At 46.7% G+C, this 14,852-nt stretch overlaps 1 protein-coding gene across 1 annotated transcript in view; it reads right to left on the bottom strand.

Moving 5' to 3' along the window:
- Positions 1–7,385: 7,385 nt before the first annotated feature.
- Positions 7,386–14,852, bottom strand: part of NUGGC (nuclear GTPase, germinal center associated) — a 98,139-nt gene continuing 90,672 nt past the window's right edge. Inside the window, exons 18-19 of the mRNA XM_054022981.1 lie at positions 10,710–10,800; positions 7,386–7,750 (exon numbers count right to left, since the gene is read on the bottom strand). Of these exons, the coding sequence (XP_053878956.1) occupies positions 7,692–7,750; positions 10,710–10,800 (150 nt within the window). The 3' untranslated portion in view covers positions 7,386–7,691. The remainder of the gene's footprint in view (positions 7,751–10,709; positions 10,801–14,852) is intronic.

Genomic DNA, 14,852 nt, shown 5'->3' with positions numbered 1-14,852 from the left:
CCCATCAGTTAGGTAATTTGCATTTACACAGAGGCTTTCTTGGCTTGTCTTAAAAGGGACACATTTCACTTCCACCAGAGTTCTCATTACTTTTCACTTTCATCTCCTGCTTTAAAACACACAGAGATTTGAAAAAGAAAGCACAATTTATTGTGGCTTCTTTTGGAGCCCTAATAGGATTTTAATTAAGTACCACGTTTTGTTTGCATTTCTTTTACCTCTTTTCCAATATACACTGCACATGTCCTGGGAAATAGTTTAATTTCCATAACATTATATTAGCCATATTAATTTTACACAAGGTGTAACTACCTTCCCGTGCCCACAGAGTTTTCATGCACCCCCACCAAAGTGACAGTCCAATCCCCCAGAACCCCCCCAAGGCTCAGTGTTCCCATCATTGCTCCCCTTTTCCTTTTCCTATGCATGCACAAAACTATTTCTGCCTAACATTTTTTGCACTGTGATTACTTTTTTTTTTTTTTACACAACTGTACCCCGATTACACTCCCATCTTGTACAACCAGAGACAGCCAGGGGCAGTCATGTTAAGTTCCAATAGAAACCCCTGACATTCCTTTAGTGATTTTGATCACATTACCCAATAGTTAAATAATTTGATTAGATTATTTCTCCGCCTGCTGCCTGCAGCAGTCCCCTGTAGACCATTTTTGTGGGAAAAGGGCCCATTTTTTCTCAGAATAGCTGTAAAGGCTTCTGGGGACAGAAGCGTCATGGTGGTAGGAACCACTCTTCCTGACCCCCGGTATAATTGAATTACCAAGCTTCCATCCAATGTGATTGCACAGAATTGCACATACAGTTACATTTATAGAACTGGGTTTTATTATTAAATCAAAAACTTGCTTCTTGTAACACCACAACTGTTTTACCTGTACCGTTTTCACAACTCCCAAATGTTTCCTTTCCTCCAAACCCTGTATTATTAATTTTTGCAAAAGCTATTTGTAACTTTTTACTTACTTTTTTAAATCACTTACTCCTCCATTTAGTTTTTTAAGGTAGCGCACTTTGTTTTTAACAACTCAGCCACCAAGTACAATTATTGCCACACGGCCGCCTTAACCTGTGCTGTCTTTACCCTGAGACTGTTCAAAGGGCAGTAAAACATTTGTCTCCATGGTTGCCCATGGATCTGTTCCTCCAAAAATTCCAGTGGACTACAGCAGACCTCCGTCGTACTTTGTCCCAAACCAAACAAACCACCAAAAACATTTCACGTAAGTATCCAAAGTCCCCTCCATTAAAACTTCAGAAAAACAAAAGTGTGGACAGGCCGGGGGAGTGGAGGGGGAAGAGGTGGAAAGAAACCAATGAAGCCGGTCAGGGCAGTTTAAAGTACAGGCTCCCAGCAGCAAATTAAGTAAACTGAGAAAGAAGAAGGAAAAGAAGAAAAGGATATAGTTAGCGCTGAACCAAGAGTAGACTCCCCGGGTTGGAACAGTTGGGAACCCTTCCCCCCAGGTTCTCAGCCTGGCTCTGGGAGAAGAGTGGGGGTCGTTACCTGCTCCTGCAAACCCGGCCATTTTTCAGGTTGAAACCTTTTCTTTTTTCCTCCACTTCCCCAGGACCAAGTCCCAGCTCCTGTCTCTAAAGCTGGTCTGTTAACTCTGCTTCTGACTCTAAACCCTGATGGGCCAAATCATCTTTAACCACCCGAACTACTCTACACCCCTTCAGCAGCCCTTGCTGAAACAGCACCAACCTTGAAACTTTACTGGCAGCTTCCCATAATGCTGCCCTTACTTCAAACCTCTCACAAGTGGACTGAAGTGCCTCCTTTCCCTGGAGGGCGTCCAGTCCCCATGGGCAGGGACCTTCTTCCACTACCCATATACCAAAGGAGCGGGGGCTCCTCAGCCAACCCCATCCCTCTGGGTCCCCTAACACTGCATCCATTTCCTTTTTAATCTCATCCCAGGCTGACCGCTGCTCCTGGTATGGGCCCTGGTTCTTCCTTATCCATTGAGCCAAAAACTCCTTTTCCCTGGCTTGCCAGAACCCGCAACTACCATCACGAGAGTTCGCTATACCCCCTCCAAGCAGAGCTGTGTGGACCGTTGCGGGGAGGGGGGACTTACAGGCTGCCACTCACCTATCCGATGCGATGCATCCGAGTCACGGCACCAAGATGTTAGGGGGCTTATTCCTTCACCCTCTCACTTCCTGGTCCTTCTCGCATGAACAGAGAGCAACAATACCTGAAGTCCAAAGGTGCAAACAATTCGATGTTTATTGGGGTGAACTTCCAGCAAGCATGATTCCAGTTTCCTTCCTCAGTGTCCCCCTTCCCAGCTCTGACACCACAGAGCCATCCCTGTTCCCATTCACTGTTCCTATTCCCCCCTTAGCAAAACATGATTCCAATTTCCCCACCCCCATTCCCTGTTCCCATTCGCGCCCCCCTTACTTCCTGATTGACTGCAGACTATATAGTAAAACTTGAGTTGTGCTTAGCTATACCTTAACCAATCATGTTACTGAAATTTAACTAACCAATTCTAACATACTGTAACATGGTTCTTTAACCAATGATATCCCACCACCTTAACAAACCCAACAAAATTAATTATACAGCAGACAGAAACAATTACAGAACCAAACAGACCATGCAAATAAACATATAAAACAATACAGAAGCAAGAATTTTACACCCCAGCTCAGGGCCGGCTCCAGGCACCAGCTTCTCAAGCAGGTGCTTGGGGCGGCCACTCCGAAGAGGGGCGGCAGGTCCAGGTATTCGGCGACAATTCGGTGGACGGTCCCTCACTCCGCCTGGGAGTGAAGGACCTCCCGCCGAATTGCCGCCGCAGATCACAATCGCGTTTTTTTTTAGATCGCGATCGCGGCTTTTTTTTATTTTATTTTATTTTTTTTGGTTTTGGCTGCTTGGGGCGGCCAAAACCCTGGAGCCGGCCCTGCCCCAGCTATTGATAAGTGAGTTCTTGCCAGACAGGATGCTATCAAACTAAGTTTCCTTTTACATCTTCTTGGCTCTTCCCTTTCTCTGGCGGTGACAGGAATATCAGGACAGGATTGGATTCCTAACAACCAATAGCACCTTATTTCCATGGGACTAGTCTGGGATGTGAGGATGTGACCGTTCACTTCTCAGCTTAGGGCCGCCTCTGCTGCTTAGCCGAAGGCCTTACTTAGCCTAAGAACAGAGCCTCAGACTGTCCCTTACACATAAAAACAAAAGAATTAAAATCACTTTTTTTCTACCTCGATAACTAGCTAAGTGATCAGAATACACCTAAATTCTTAAAGTATAGGCCTTTGCAGACAGGCCTGAATATCTCTATCCTAACACCCAGCACCCCATGTAGGTACTTAGAGACTGTGACCGAGTCACCCCATAACCTCCTCTTCATTAAGCAAAAGAGATTGAGCTCGGTGAGTCTCTCACTAAGAGGCAGGTTTCTAACCTTTGAATCATTCTTGAGGCTTTTTTCTGACTTCTCTTTCATTGAGAACATCCTTCTGGAATAACAAGGAGTCTGGTGGTACCTTAAAAACTAACAGATTTATTTGGGCATAAGCTTTCCTGGGTAAAAACCTCACTTCTTCAGATGCATAGAGTGAAAGTTACAGCTGCAGGCATTATATACTGACACATGGAGAGCAGGGAGTTACTTCGCAATTGGAGAACCAGTGTTGACAGGGCCAATTCAATCAGGGTGGATGTAGTCCACTCCCAATAATGGATGAGGAGGTGTCAATTCCAGGAGAGGAAAAGCTGCTTCTGTAATGATCCAGCCACTCCCAGTCCCTATTCAAGCCCAGATTAATGGTGTTAAATTTGCAAATGAATTTTAGTTCTGCTGTTTGTCTTTGAAGTCTGTTTCATAATTTTTTTTGTTCAATGATAGTGACTTTTAAATCTGTAATAGATTTAATAATAATAGACCCTCCCTGATTGAACTAACCTTGTTATCTCCATACTGATTTATACCTGCCTCTGGAGATTTCCATTACTTGCATCTGAAGAAGTGAGGTTCTTACCCACGAAAGCTTATGCTCCCAATACTTCTGTTAGTCTTAAAGGTGCCACAGGACCCTCTGTTGCTTTTTACAGATTCAGACTAACACGGCTACCCCTCTGATACTTGACTAAAACCTTCTTATGCATGAATCACAATAACAATCCCAAACTAATATATTATTGCTTATCCTATGAAAACTTATTTTGATCTGTCTACTTCTATCATCTTTTCTCCGCTGTTCATTTCACTGGCCCCATCCAGTTGCTCTTATCTTACAGGTCTGTTTTTGCGGCCTTGGGTTTTGCTTGTTAGGTTGTCTTGGGAGGCCCCTGAAGTTACCAAGTCCCCATTTCACCCGGCTGTTTACACGGACCAAGGTTTTACAAAGTCAGACACACAAGCCAGGTTTCACGCAAGCCTGAAGTTGTTTCAGTTAAGTTCTGGAACGCTGCATCAGCAGAGACCCAAAGAAAAAGTAAAAATTCCTGTTTCCTGATATTATCATCATTTCTCTAACATTTGTGTGTGTGTGTGTGTGTGCGTGTGATATTTGTCTAACACATTTCATTGCACCGTTTTCTAATAAGGCAAACAGCTGGCTTGGGCCCAGGTGCAGAGAAAGGGCCAGAGATGGTGATTTCCCTCAGGGTGTAACTCCACTGACTCCCCGGTGGGCCATTCTCGCCACCTCGTGATTCCATTTACTCCAGTGGGGCTAGCCCTGATTTACACCAGAGTCAGGCCCAAAGGACCTGCGTCGACTCACCTGATCCTACTCATTAAGGGTAGAATTCACCCTGTGCAGAGACACAGCCCGAGGCCCAGGCACCACCCACCCACAGGCCTTTTGCTAAATCTCTACACGGGGGAATTTCACCTTCAGTGTGAGGTCCTGGGCAGACAGGTTCACGCACAAACCATCACTCCCTTGCAGACCCCCATTGAGTTCAGTGGGGGGCTTTGGGCAAGAGTAGGGCCCACCATGGATCAGCTGTTCTGCGGCGTGCAGAAGGCGCTGGGGGGGAGAGGGGAGGCATGAGGGTGGGGCATGCTCAGGGGAGGGGAAAGAGGAGGAAAAGGCGTGTGGGCAGAGCAGAGGCAGGAAGAGGCAGGGTTGGGATGGGGCCTTGGGAGAAGGGGTGGAGTGGGGGCGTGGCCTGGTGCCCCTCCCTCCCCCTGGCATATTAGAAAGTCGGCGCTTATGCCAATTGGAAACCAGAGGTCAGGCAGCAGTCCGCTCGCCTTTGGACCCATCACTGATAGCAAAGCTGAAACTCACTGTCTGTCTGGAACCGTGTTGCAGGTTACCAATTGCTGAAAACGTTGGAGGTAAACCACCCACGATTCGCAGGTGCTGTTGAACGTCCCAACACTGCCCACAAACGGTGCCATTTCACTGCTGTCCTGCTGGACTTCACGCCTCCTGGACGCCTTTTCCACGGGGAATTGTTTTGTTCAGGGCCGGCTCCAGGCACCCGCGGAGGAAGCACGTGCCTGGGGCGGCACATGCTACGGGGCGGCATTCCCTCCATTCTCGGGGTGGCACAGTCCGGGCGGCTTTTCTTTTCTTTTCTCCCCCCCACCCCCCACCCCACTTTGGTGGTTCGGGCAGCGTCAGTCCGAGTGGTTTTGTTTTTTGCTTGGGGCAGCAAACATGGTAGAGCCGGCCCTGATTTCGTTATGGCCTATCCCAGATCAATCCCACGCTGCTGGCTCTCTGCTGCCCCACTCCTTTGGTTGTACGTGGGCTCCCTCTGCTGGCTATAGACCCTCAGTGCAGGCTAAGCTGGGTGCCGGCCGGCTTGATATCCATCAATCTGTCTGCCTGTTTCCAGGGCACTGCTCTGTTTGAACAGCTCTGGCAGTAATGGCACAACCCCTGTCTGCCATTCTCTCTTTATTTCCCTACTTCCCCTTCTCTAGCTGGCTGGTTCCTGCTGTTCCTGCCTGTACCTCTAGGTGACGTGAATCCCCTTTTTGTAGCATTATTTGCTGCTTACTTGTTCATCTTCTTGGTCAGGCAGTGGGAGCACTGGACACTCGTGGGATAGGATGGCCAGGTGCCCTGTCCAGTGGAAAAGAGCACCCCCCAGTGTCCGGTCAGATCTACTGATCAGACTCCCAATGTCCAGTTACTGTGGATGGGGGAGGTACCGGATCATCACCCGCTCCAGCCCCTACTCAGCCGGGGCCACCTCGAACCTGCATCAGGTGACTGCAGCTCCCAATCCTGGCTTTGCAGATGAGACTCCCTCCTGACCTGGGGGAGTGGAAGAGCAGCAAGTGACAGGGGAGGGGGAAATAGGAGCGAACAGGAGCAGAGCCTTGGGGAAGGAGGCCTGGCAGCGGTGGGGCCTTGGGGCAGGGGCGGGACCTCAGGGGGAAGAGGTAGGACAGGAGAGGTTCCGGCACTCCTGCTGGAGTGTCCAGTTTTTAAATATTACGAAGTTGGCAATCCTATCATGGGATCTAAATTCCATGTCGTCAAATGTTCTATTTCTGGAGCCAGTCAGACAGACAGACAGACTCAGACAGAGGGAGGTGATGTCTGCTGTGCTAGCTTTTATTCCTCTGGCTGCAAAACGGAAAGTCACCTGAAAGTGAGGCTTTGGCACAGAGCCCCCGGCTCATTCCAGGGGACAGGACATCAGAAGAGCCGGTAGAAACTTTTCAATCAAAACATTTTCTTGATGAAACATAAATTTTAGCAAATCAAGTCCATTTAATGGAACCTTTTTGGTTTTCATGAAAACACAGAAAAAAACTGACTTTTTTAAAGCAACTAACAAAATTTGCAGATTCCCTCCCCCCCACAACCTGAAAATTTTTAAAAATTGCAGAAAAAAATAATTTCTTCAGCAGTTTTAATTCTGTTGCTATAACATATCCAAGTCTGCATGTGACATGTACACAATTGATTCCACCATTAGCAAGCTGGGCTTTTTGCATATTCTGGAATTAAAATCTATGAACAAAGTATTTTGACTAAGATAAGTATAAAAACAATTAACTCCGGTTTGAATAAGGACTGGGAATGGCTGAGCCATTACAAACGTTGACTATCTCCCCTTGTAAGTATTCTCACACTTCTTATCACACTGTCTGTACTCGGCTAGCTTGATTATCACTTCAAAAGTTTTTTTTTTTTTCTCTTAATTAATTGGCCTCTCAGAGTTAGTAAGACAACTCCCACCTGTTTATGCTCTCTGTATGTGTGTATATATATCTCCTCAATATATGTTCCATTCTATATGCATCCGAAGAAGTGGGCTGTAGTCCACGAAAGCTTATGCTCTAATAAATTTGTTAGTCTCTAAGGTGCCACAAGTACTCCTGTTCTTCTTTTTGCGGATACAGACTAACACGGCTGTTACTCTGAAACTTATAAAAACATGGTTATCTCCTACAAGCTACTATTACAATGCATTGCAAATTCATGAAATGAGAGTGTATCTTTACTCTCTCAGCATTCCATGATGGGACATTTAACCTATATTTCATGCTCTAATTAATTACAATAAGATGTGATTTAAATTCCAGATTTACAAACTATTAAACAAGAGAAAATAATTAATCGAAATAGCTCAATTAACACCACACACAATTATAGAGAAAAGTCTCTAACAGGGTCATTAAAACACAGATTTTGTGATAGAGAATTTCTGATGTCTCTTTTTAAGAACGTCACTTTCTTTGCAGCGTTTTGTGAATCCGTTCAATTTCTTGGTATTCATCTTGTAAGTCTGCAAAAAAGAACAGCGGATTAAAACATGGTTCATTTTCTTTCTTTTGAACAAGAATTGTCCATTTCCCTTTATTATGTAGCAAGGAAAGTGTTCTAATCTCCCACACAAACGAAGGAAAACAAGGGTTACCATTGTATGTATTGAAGTACTTGGCTGCATCAGGACTTTAATACCTCATACACTCAGAATTTAAGGCCAGAAGGGACCATCATGATCACCTAGTCTGACCTTCTGCACATCGCAGGCTACAGAACCTCACCCAACCACTCCTGTGATAGACCCAGAACCTCTGGCTGAGTTACTGACGTCCTCAAATCACGGTTTAAAAACTTCAAGTTACAGAGAATCTACCATTTTACTCTTGTTCAAACCAGCAAGAGACCCATGCTGCAGAGGAAGGTGAAACCCCCCCAGGATCTCTGCCAATCTGACCTGGGGGGAAATCCCTTCCTGACCCCAAATACAGCGATCGGTTAGTCCCTGAGCATGTGGGCAAGACCCGTGAGCCAGACACTTGGGAAAGAATTCTCTGTAGTGACTCAGAGCCCTCCCCCTCTAGTGTCCCATTGCCGGCCATTGGGGATATTTGCCAATAGCAGTTGCAGATGGGCCATTTGCCTGTGTAGACACCTCCACTCCTATTAATCTATTTCCTCTTGAGTTAATCGTACTTAGCACACACCTAGGGCTTTTCATCCATAGAGCTCAAAGTACTTTAGAAAGGTGGGTAAAGTCTCATTATTCCCATTTTACAGATGGGGAAACAGCAATTCAGTAATTTACCCAAGGCCACACAGAAGTATGCAGCAAAACCAGCAACAGAGCAGATGGCCTTGTGGTTAAGGCACTGCCCTAGCACTCAGGAAATGTGGTTCCCAGCTCTATCAGCATCTCTGTGAGCCCTTGGGTAAGTTGTTTATCCCACAGCCACTCAAGTCAATAGAAATTGCTGTGAGTATCTAGGCTGTATGTGTGGAGGTCTCAGGTTGGGTGGGCCAGGGTGTAAGGTGGCTACACAAGTCTCCATCTGCAGCCCCTCTATGATTGTTGTATGGGGTGGGGCTGGGGGGCCAGAGCCCTCCCACTTTTTGAAAGTGGCCAGGCCCATGCACTTTTCACTGGGGCGGACCCCGCCCCCTGCCCCCTGCAGTAAATGAAAGGGGGTGGAGGGGTAGCTCCCTTTTATGAACACCCAGCCAGCCAGTTAGCTATAAAGTCCCTCTTGGTGGCTGTTCTGTGCTTGCTTTACCTGTAAAGGGTTAACAAAGTTCCCCAGGTAAAGGAAAAGGAGTGGGCACCTGACCAAAAGAGCCAATGGGAGGCTAAAACTTTTTAAAATGGGAAAAAAAAAAACGTCCCCTTTGTCTGTTGTTCTCTGGAGAGGGAGACACGGAGCAGCGATGCTATAAGCAGGAATGCTGTGTAAGGCTTGAACCTGGTATGAAAATTCATCTTCCAGACCTACAAGCAATTATTTGGATAGGGAATGTTTAGTTCGACACAGTCAGGTTTATTTCTTATTTTGGCTTGTGGATCTCCTCTGTGCTAACCCCAGATGCTTTTGTTTACTTGAAACCTTTAAGCTGAACCCCCAAGAAAGCTAGTTTGAGTGCTTGATTTTTGGAATTGCTCTTTTAAAATCTAGCAAAAGCCTAAGTTCCAGATGTATTTTCTTCCTTTTTGTTTTTAATAAAATTTACCTTTGTTAAGAACAGGATTGGATTTCTGGTGTCCTAACAGGTTTGTGCCTATGCTGTTCGATTAGCTGGGGCAACAGCTAATTTCCTTTGTTTTCTTTCTCAGCTCTTCCCCGGGGACAGGGGGTGTGAAAGGGCTTGAGGTACCCACAGGGAGGAATTCCCAAGTGCTCCTTCCTGGGTTCAAGGGGATTTTTTGCATTTAGGTGGTGGCAGCGTTTACCAAGCCAAGGTCAGAGAAAAGCTGTAAACTTGGCAGTGTAAAATAAGCCTGGAGTGGCCAATATTAATTTTTAAAATCCTTGCAGGCCTCCACCTTCTGCACTCGAAGTGCCAGAATGGGGATTCAGCCTTGACACCCTCCTCTTCCCTCCAAGGCCCCATGCCATGGCCAGGCTAACGTGGAGCCCGGTTGGGGAGCCTGGGCAGTTGTGAGACCCACGGCGGACCCTCGACCTGCCCGGAGTGGGGCTGAGAGCAGCCCCCGGCCAGTGCGCCTGTCCCCTGGGCTCCCCACCCAGTGCAGGGCAGGTGGAGGTGGAGCGTCCGCAACAGCTCCCCACAGCTGCCCACAGCTCTGTCCTTGACCCGGCTCTGGCCAGCGCGGGGAGGGCTGGGAGCTGCAGCCCGGCCATGGTAAGACTTGTGCCATGGGCAGCTGTGGGGAACCACGGACCCTCCACCTACCCTGGGTGGGGGACTCGGCGTGTGGGGACATAGGCAGGGGACTGCTTTCGGCCCCCAGGCCTCGCTCCATCTTCCGGCTTGGCTGGGGAGCAGGGTCTCTGGGGGAAGAGGAGAGGTTGTGGGGGGTGGGACATTGGGGGGAAGGGGAGGGGCAGGGGCCCCCCAACACCCCTCCCACTTGGGAAGGCTCTGACACCCTTGACTGGGGCCACTGAATCTGCATAAAAAGCAGCTCCTGCCCTCACAGGGACCTTCTGCATTAGACCCCTTTTTAAGGAGGGAGGGTGGAGTAGCGGTGTTCCAGCCCCACTGAGCCATCCAGCCCTTGCTGGGAGGACATTCCTGTTTCCCCCCACACTGCGGCTCCACGTACTAAGGCAGTGGACTTCTCCCCATACACACAGGCCAGTTCACACTCAAATGTCATGTCAGGGCCTGGTTCAGCCACTGCCCCCTGTAGGGCAGCCTGTACATGGGCGAACGTGCCTCTTGTTGTAGCATTTCATACCATCGGGGGCAGAGTGGGTTCTGAGGGCCATGCCCATACCCAGGAAGAGATATCAGAGTTTTACCTGGCAGCTTCTCGGTGAGTTCTTCCCGGTGAGACAAGGCGAGTTTGAGCATGGTGGAAATGTCCGTCTGCAGCTTTGTCACGATGTAGCCCTGCAGCAAACACATTGCACAGCACGTGAGCATGGAAGTGACCTCACAGCAATGAAGGAGCCAGAATCTGCACCATCTGGTGCAGCACCAGCTGAATAGTCTTTGACGTTCTAATCACAACCAACCACTGCTGTGCAATGCCACCAACCAGTCATGCAGGTACCAGCTAGGGCATCATGTGAAGGTTGTGGGGCTGCACAGGTGTAATATGGGCTTTGTTTGCTCTGCAGTACTTTTATTGCTGGTTATGATGGGCAGGAAGGAAAGAGCCCAGCTTGACCCTCAGATCCCAAGGAGAATTTACAGAACTGGCAGGTGGCTTGTAAACAGAGCACATTTCATCTGGAGTGACAGTACAAATGATGCTCACGATACCATTTTTACAGTCATTTTTCAGAGCAGAACCATCTATTAAGGTTTCATCTGAGAAAGCCGAACACAGTGAACTGCATGAAACTCAATATGTCTATGCATATCTAATTATATATATATATATATATATATGGGAAGTTTATAAAAATGAATATAAAACAGAACTAGGAATTGTAGAAAATTGATAAGGGAAGCAAAAGAATAAAAAGAGACTTCTATGGTCAGCAGAGTTAAGGAAAATAAGACGTTTTTACAATATATTAGGAACAAATAATCCTAATAATGGCATTCTTCATTATTGTCCATTATCAAATGGATGTATGGTATTGGACTATTAATAGATGGAAAAGATAAAATTATCAATAATAATTCAGAAAAGGCAATAGTGTTCAATAAATATTAGGCAATTAGCCAAAGACTCAAAAAGTAGTAGCAAATGTGTTTTTTAAGTACATCATAAGCGAGAAGCCTGCTAAACAACCAGTGGGACCACTGGATGATTGAGAGGCTAAAGAAGCACTCAAGGATGATAAGGCCATTGTGAAGAAACTAAATTACCGTAATTCTTTGTATTGGTCTTCATGGCTGAGGATGTTAGGGAAATTCCCAAACCTGAGCCAGTCTTTTTAGGTGACAAATCTGAGGAACTGTCCCAAATTGAGGTGTCATTAGAGGAGGTTTTGGAACAAATTGATAAACTAAACATAAATAAGTCACCAGGACCAGATGGTATTCACCCAAGAGTTCTGAAGGAACTCACATGTGAAATTGCAGAACTACTAACTGTAGCTTGTAACCCACTCCTGAGAAACAGGGGTTAAAAGCAGCCCTGGAGAGGGCTGCGGCTGTGAAGAAAACCTTGGCTGATTGGGGAAACAGCCACAGATGCGACCACGCCCCAATCAGGGCCCAGCTGGCCCTTATAAGAGGGCAGTGGGCCAGGAGCACACAGAGTCTCTCTCTAGTGGTAGAGAGGGAAGGGCCTGGCTGCCTGGATGCTGAGAAGGGTACCTAGGATGGAGCAGTGCTGGGGAAGGCCTGAGGAGCTGGGGAGCTCCGGCCTAGAAACCCCCCAGGCTGTAGGCCTTGTTAAAGGCCAAAGAAAGGTACTGTGGGGCAGGGCTGGGGGAAGGCCTGAGGAGCTGGGGAGCTCCGGCCTAGAAACCCCCCAGGCTGCAGGCCTTGTTAAAGGCCAAAGAAGGTACTTGGGTTGCAGAAAGCAGCCCAAGGGTAGGCAGAAGCAGCAGGTCCAACCCCCCCTTGCCTATGATGAGTGGCTTTTACACTGCAGTCCGCCCCAGTGAGCAGGGACTAGATGGTGACTGGCAGTAGCCTATTACTGAGGTGAGGTGGGGATAGAGGGTGGGGGTTCCCTGGGGAGGGGAGACCCAGATCTGTGGGGGGTTCTGCCAGTGGCAGCACCCTGGCCTGAAAGGGACACCAGGGTCCAGGAGGGACTCAGGCCCAGCGGCAAGTGGGACACCGGCCTGCAGAGGGTGTTCCGGAGGCTGGAAACGCTAATTCCCTGGGTGACCAGCAGGAGGCGCTGCAGGGGTGAGTCCCGCCCCGTGATAGTAAACTATCATTTAAATCAGCTTCTGTACCAAATAACTGGAGGATAATTAATATGACTCCAATTTTTAAAAATGGCTCCAGAGGTGATCCCAGCAATTACAGACCAGTAAGCCTGACTTCAGTACTGGACAAACTGGTTGAAACTACAATAAAGAACAACATTGTCAGACATATGGATGAACATAATTTGTTGGGGAAAAGTCAACATGGTTCCCTTTTGTAACCCATTGGTGAGGGAAATGCCTCACCAATCTACTAGAATTCTTTGAGGGGGTCAACAAGCATGTGGACAAGGGGGATCCATTGGATATAATGTACTTTCAGAAAGCCTTTGACAAGGTCTCTCACCAAAGGCTCTTAAGTAAAGTAAGTGGTCTTGGGATAAGAGGGAAGGTCCTCTCATGGACTGTTAACTAGTTAAAAGATAGGAAACAAAGGGTAGGAATAAATGGTCAGTTTTCAGAATGGAGAGAGGTAAATGGTGTCCCCCAGGGGTCTGTACTGGGCCCAGTCCTATTCAACATATTCATAAATGATCTGGAAAAAAAGGGTAAACAGTGAGGTGGCAAAACTGGCAGATGATACAAAACTACTAAGCAGACTGCGAAGAGCTAGAAAAGGATCTCACAAAACTGGGGGACTGGGCAACAAAATGGCAGATGAAATTTAATGTTGATGGATGCAAAGCAATGCACATTGGAAAGCATAATCCCAACTAGACATATAAAATGATGGGGTCTAAATTAGCTGTTACCACTAAAGAAAGATCTTGGAGTCATTGTGGATAGTTCTCTGGAAACATCCACTCAATGTGCAGCTGCAGTCAAAAAAGTAAACAGAATGTTGGGAATCATTAAGAAAGGGATAGATAATAAGACAGAAAATATCATATTGCCTCTCTATAAATCCATGGTATGCCCACATCTTGAATACTGAGTGCAGATGTGGTTGCCCCATCTGTGACGTTATTGACATGAACTGGGACCATATAGATCATTGTTGCCACCAAGGTCCTGTAGTGGCACCAAATCTTGTATAAAGGGGGTCAAATAAGGTATCTAAGACAAGTTTATTTTTTGCTGGTTATGATTATGGTGTCTATATGTGTGTATCATTTTTGTAGTTGAAGTTATGAATATTGGCTCTATACTGTCTGTATGGCAAACTTATGCTATGCTTCTGGGTAACATCCCAGACAAGTTGGTGTCAGCTCTGCCTAGCCTGCTTAATGGCCTATTACGGACCATCAGCTATACAATTGACCCATTGAGAGAAGGCAGATACGCCTTGTAACTCAGCAAAGTATTCAGGGACTTGCCCATGTGACTCCAGACTCCATTTTGCTGTAATTTTCCACAGTAAGGACAAAGAGGTGTTCTTACACCTGGAAAAGACTATAAAAGGCTGATGCCTCATCTCCATCTTGTCTTCAATCCTACTTCTGACCTCTGGAGGGACTTTGCTACAAACGGAAGCTCTACACAAAGGACTGATGACCCATCCCAGCTGGGGATGTACTCCAGAGACTTGATTTGAATCTGCAGTTTATTCTATCACTGCTACAAGCCTGAACCAAGAACTTTGCCATTACTTGGAGAGTGGATTCCCTTTAATGGGCCATCAGCACATGTCTGGCTGGTCCTTTGTTGCCACTGAAACGCTGGCTGTGGGCATCTCCCAACCTCACAACATATTTCAGTAACACATACAGCAATACTTCATAACTTCACATACAACAATAGCACATGCGATTCAACAGGATATAAAGGATCAAAAGATGAAGACATTTAAAATGATTCCTCACAAGGCAGGCTTTGTACAAAACATATCAATCGCATGACAGTGATGAATATGGGGCTTCCAGGGTGCCACTTTGAGGTATAGAGTGTCACACTCTTATCATACAATGATGATAACACTCTTTCCATGCCACTAGTATCTTGGTACGATGTTAAAGAGCAGCTTCTAAAATTAGACATTTATAACTCAGCAGGTCTAGATAACTTGCATCCAAAAATATAAAAAGAGCTGGCTGAGGAACTCACTGAAAAATTAGTGTTGATTTTCAATAAGTCTTGGAACACTGGGGAAGTTCCAGAAGACTG

This window comes from Malaclemys terrapin, chromosome 3 (assembly GCF_027887155.1).
Source record: "Malaclemys terrapin pileata isolate rMalTer1 chromosome 3, rMalTer1.hap1, whole genome shotgun sequence".
Taxonomy (NCBI): Eukaryota; Metazoa; Chordata; order Testudines; family Emydidae; genus Malaclemys; species Malaclemys terrapin.
Note: the sequence above shows the minus strand (reverse complement) of the source record. Positions and strands in the feature narration are given on the sequence as shown.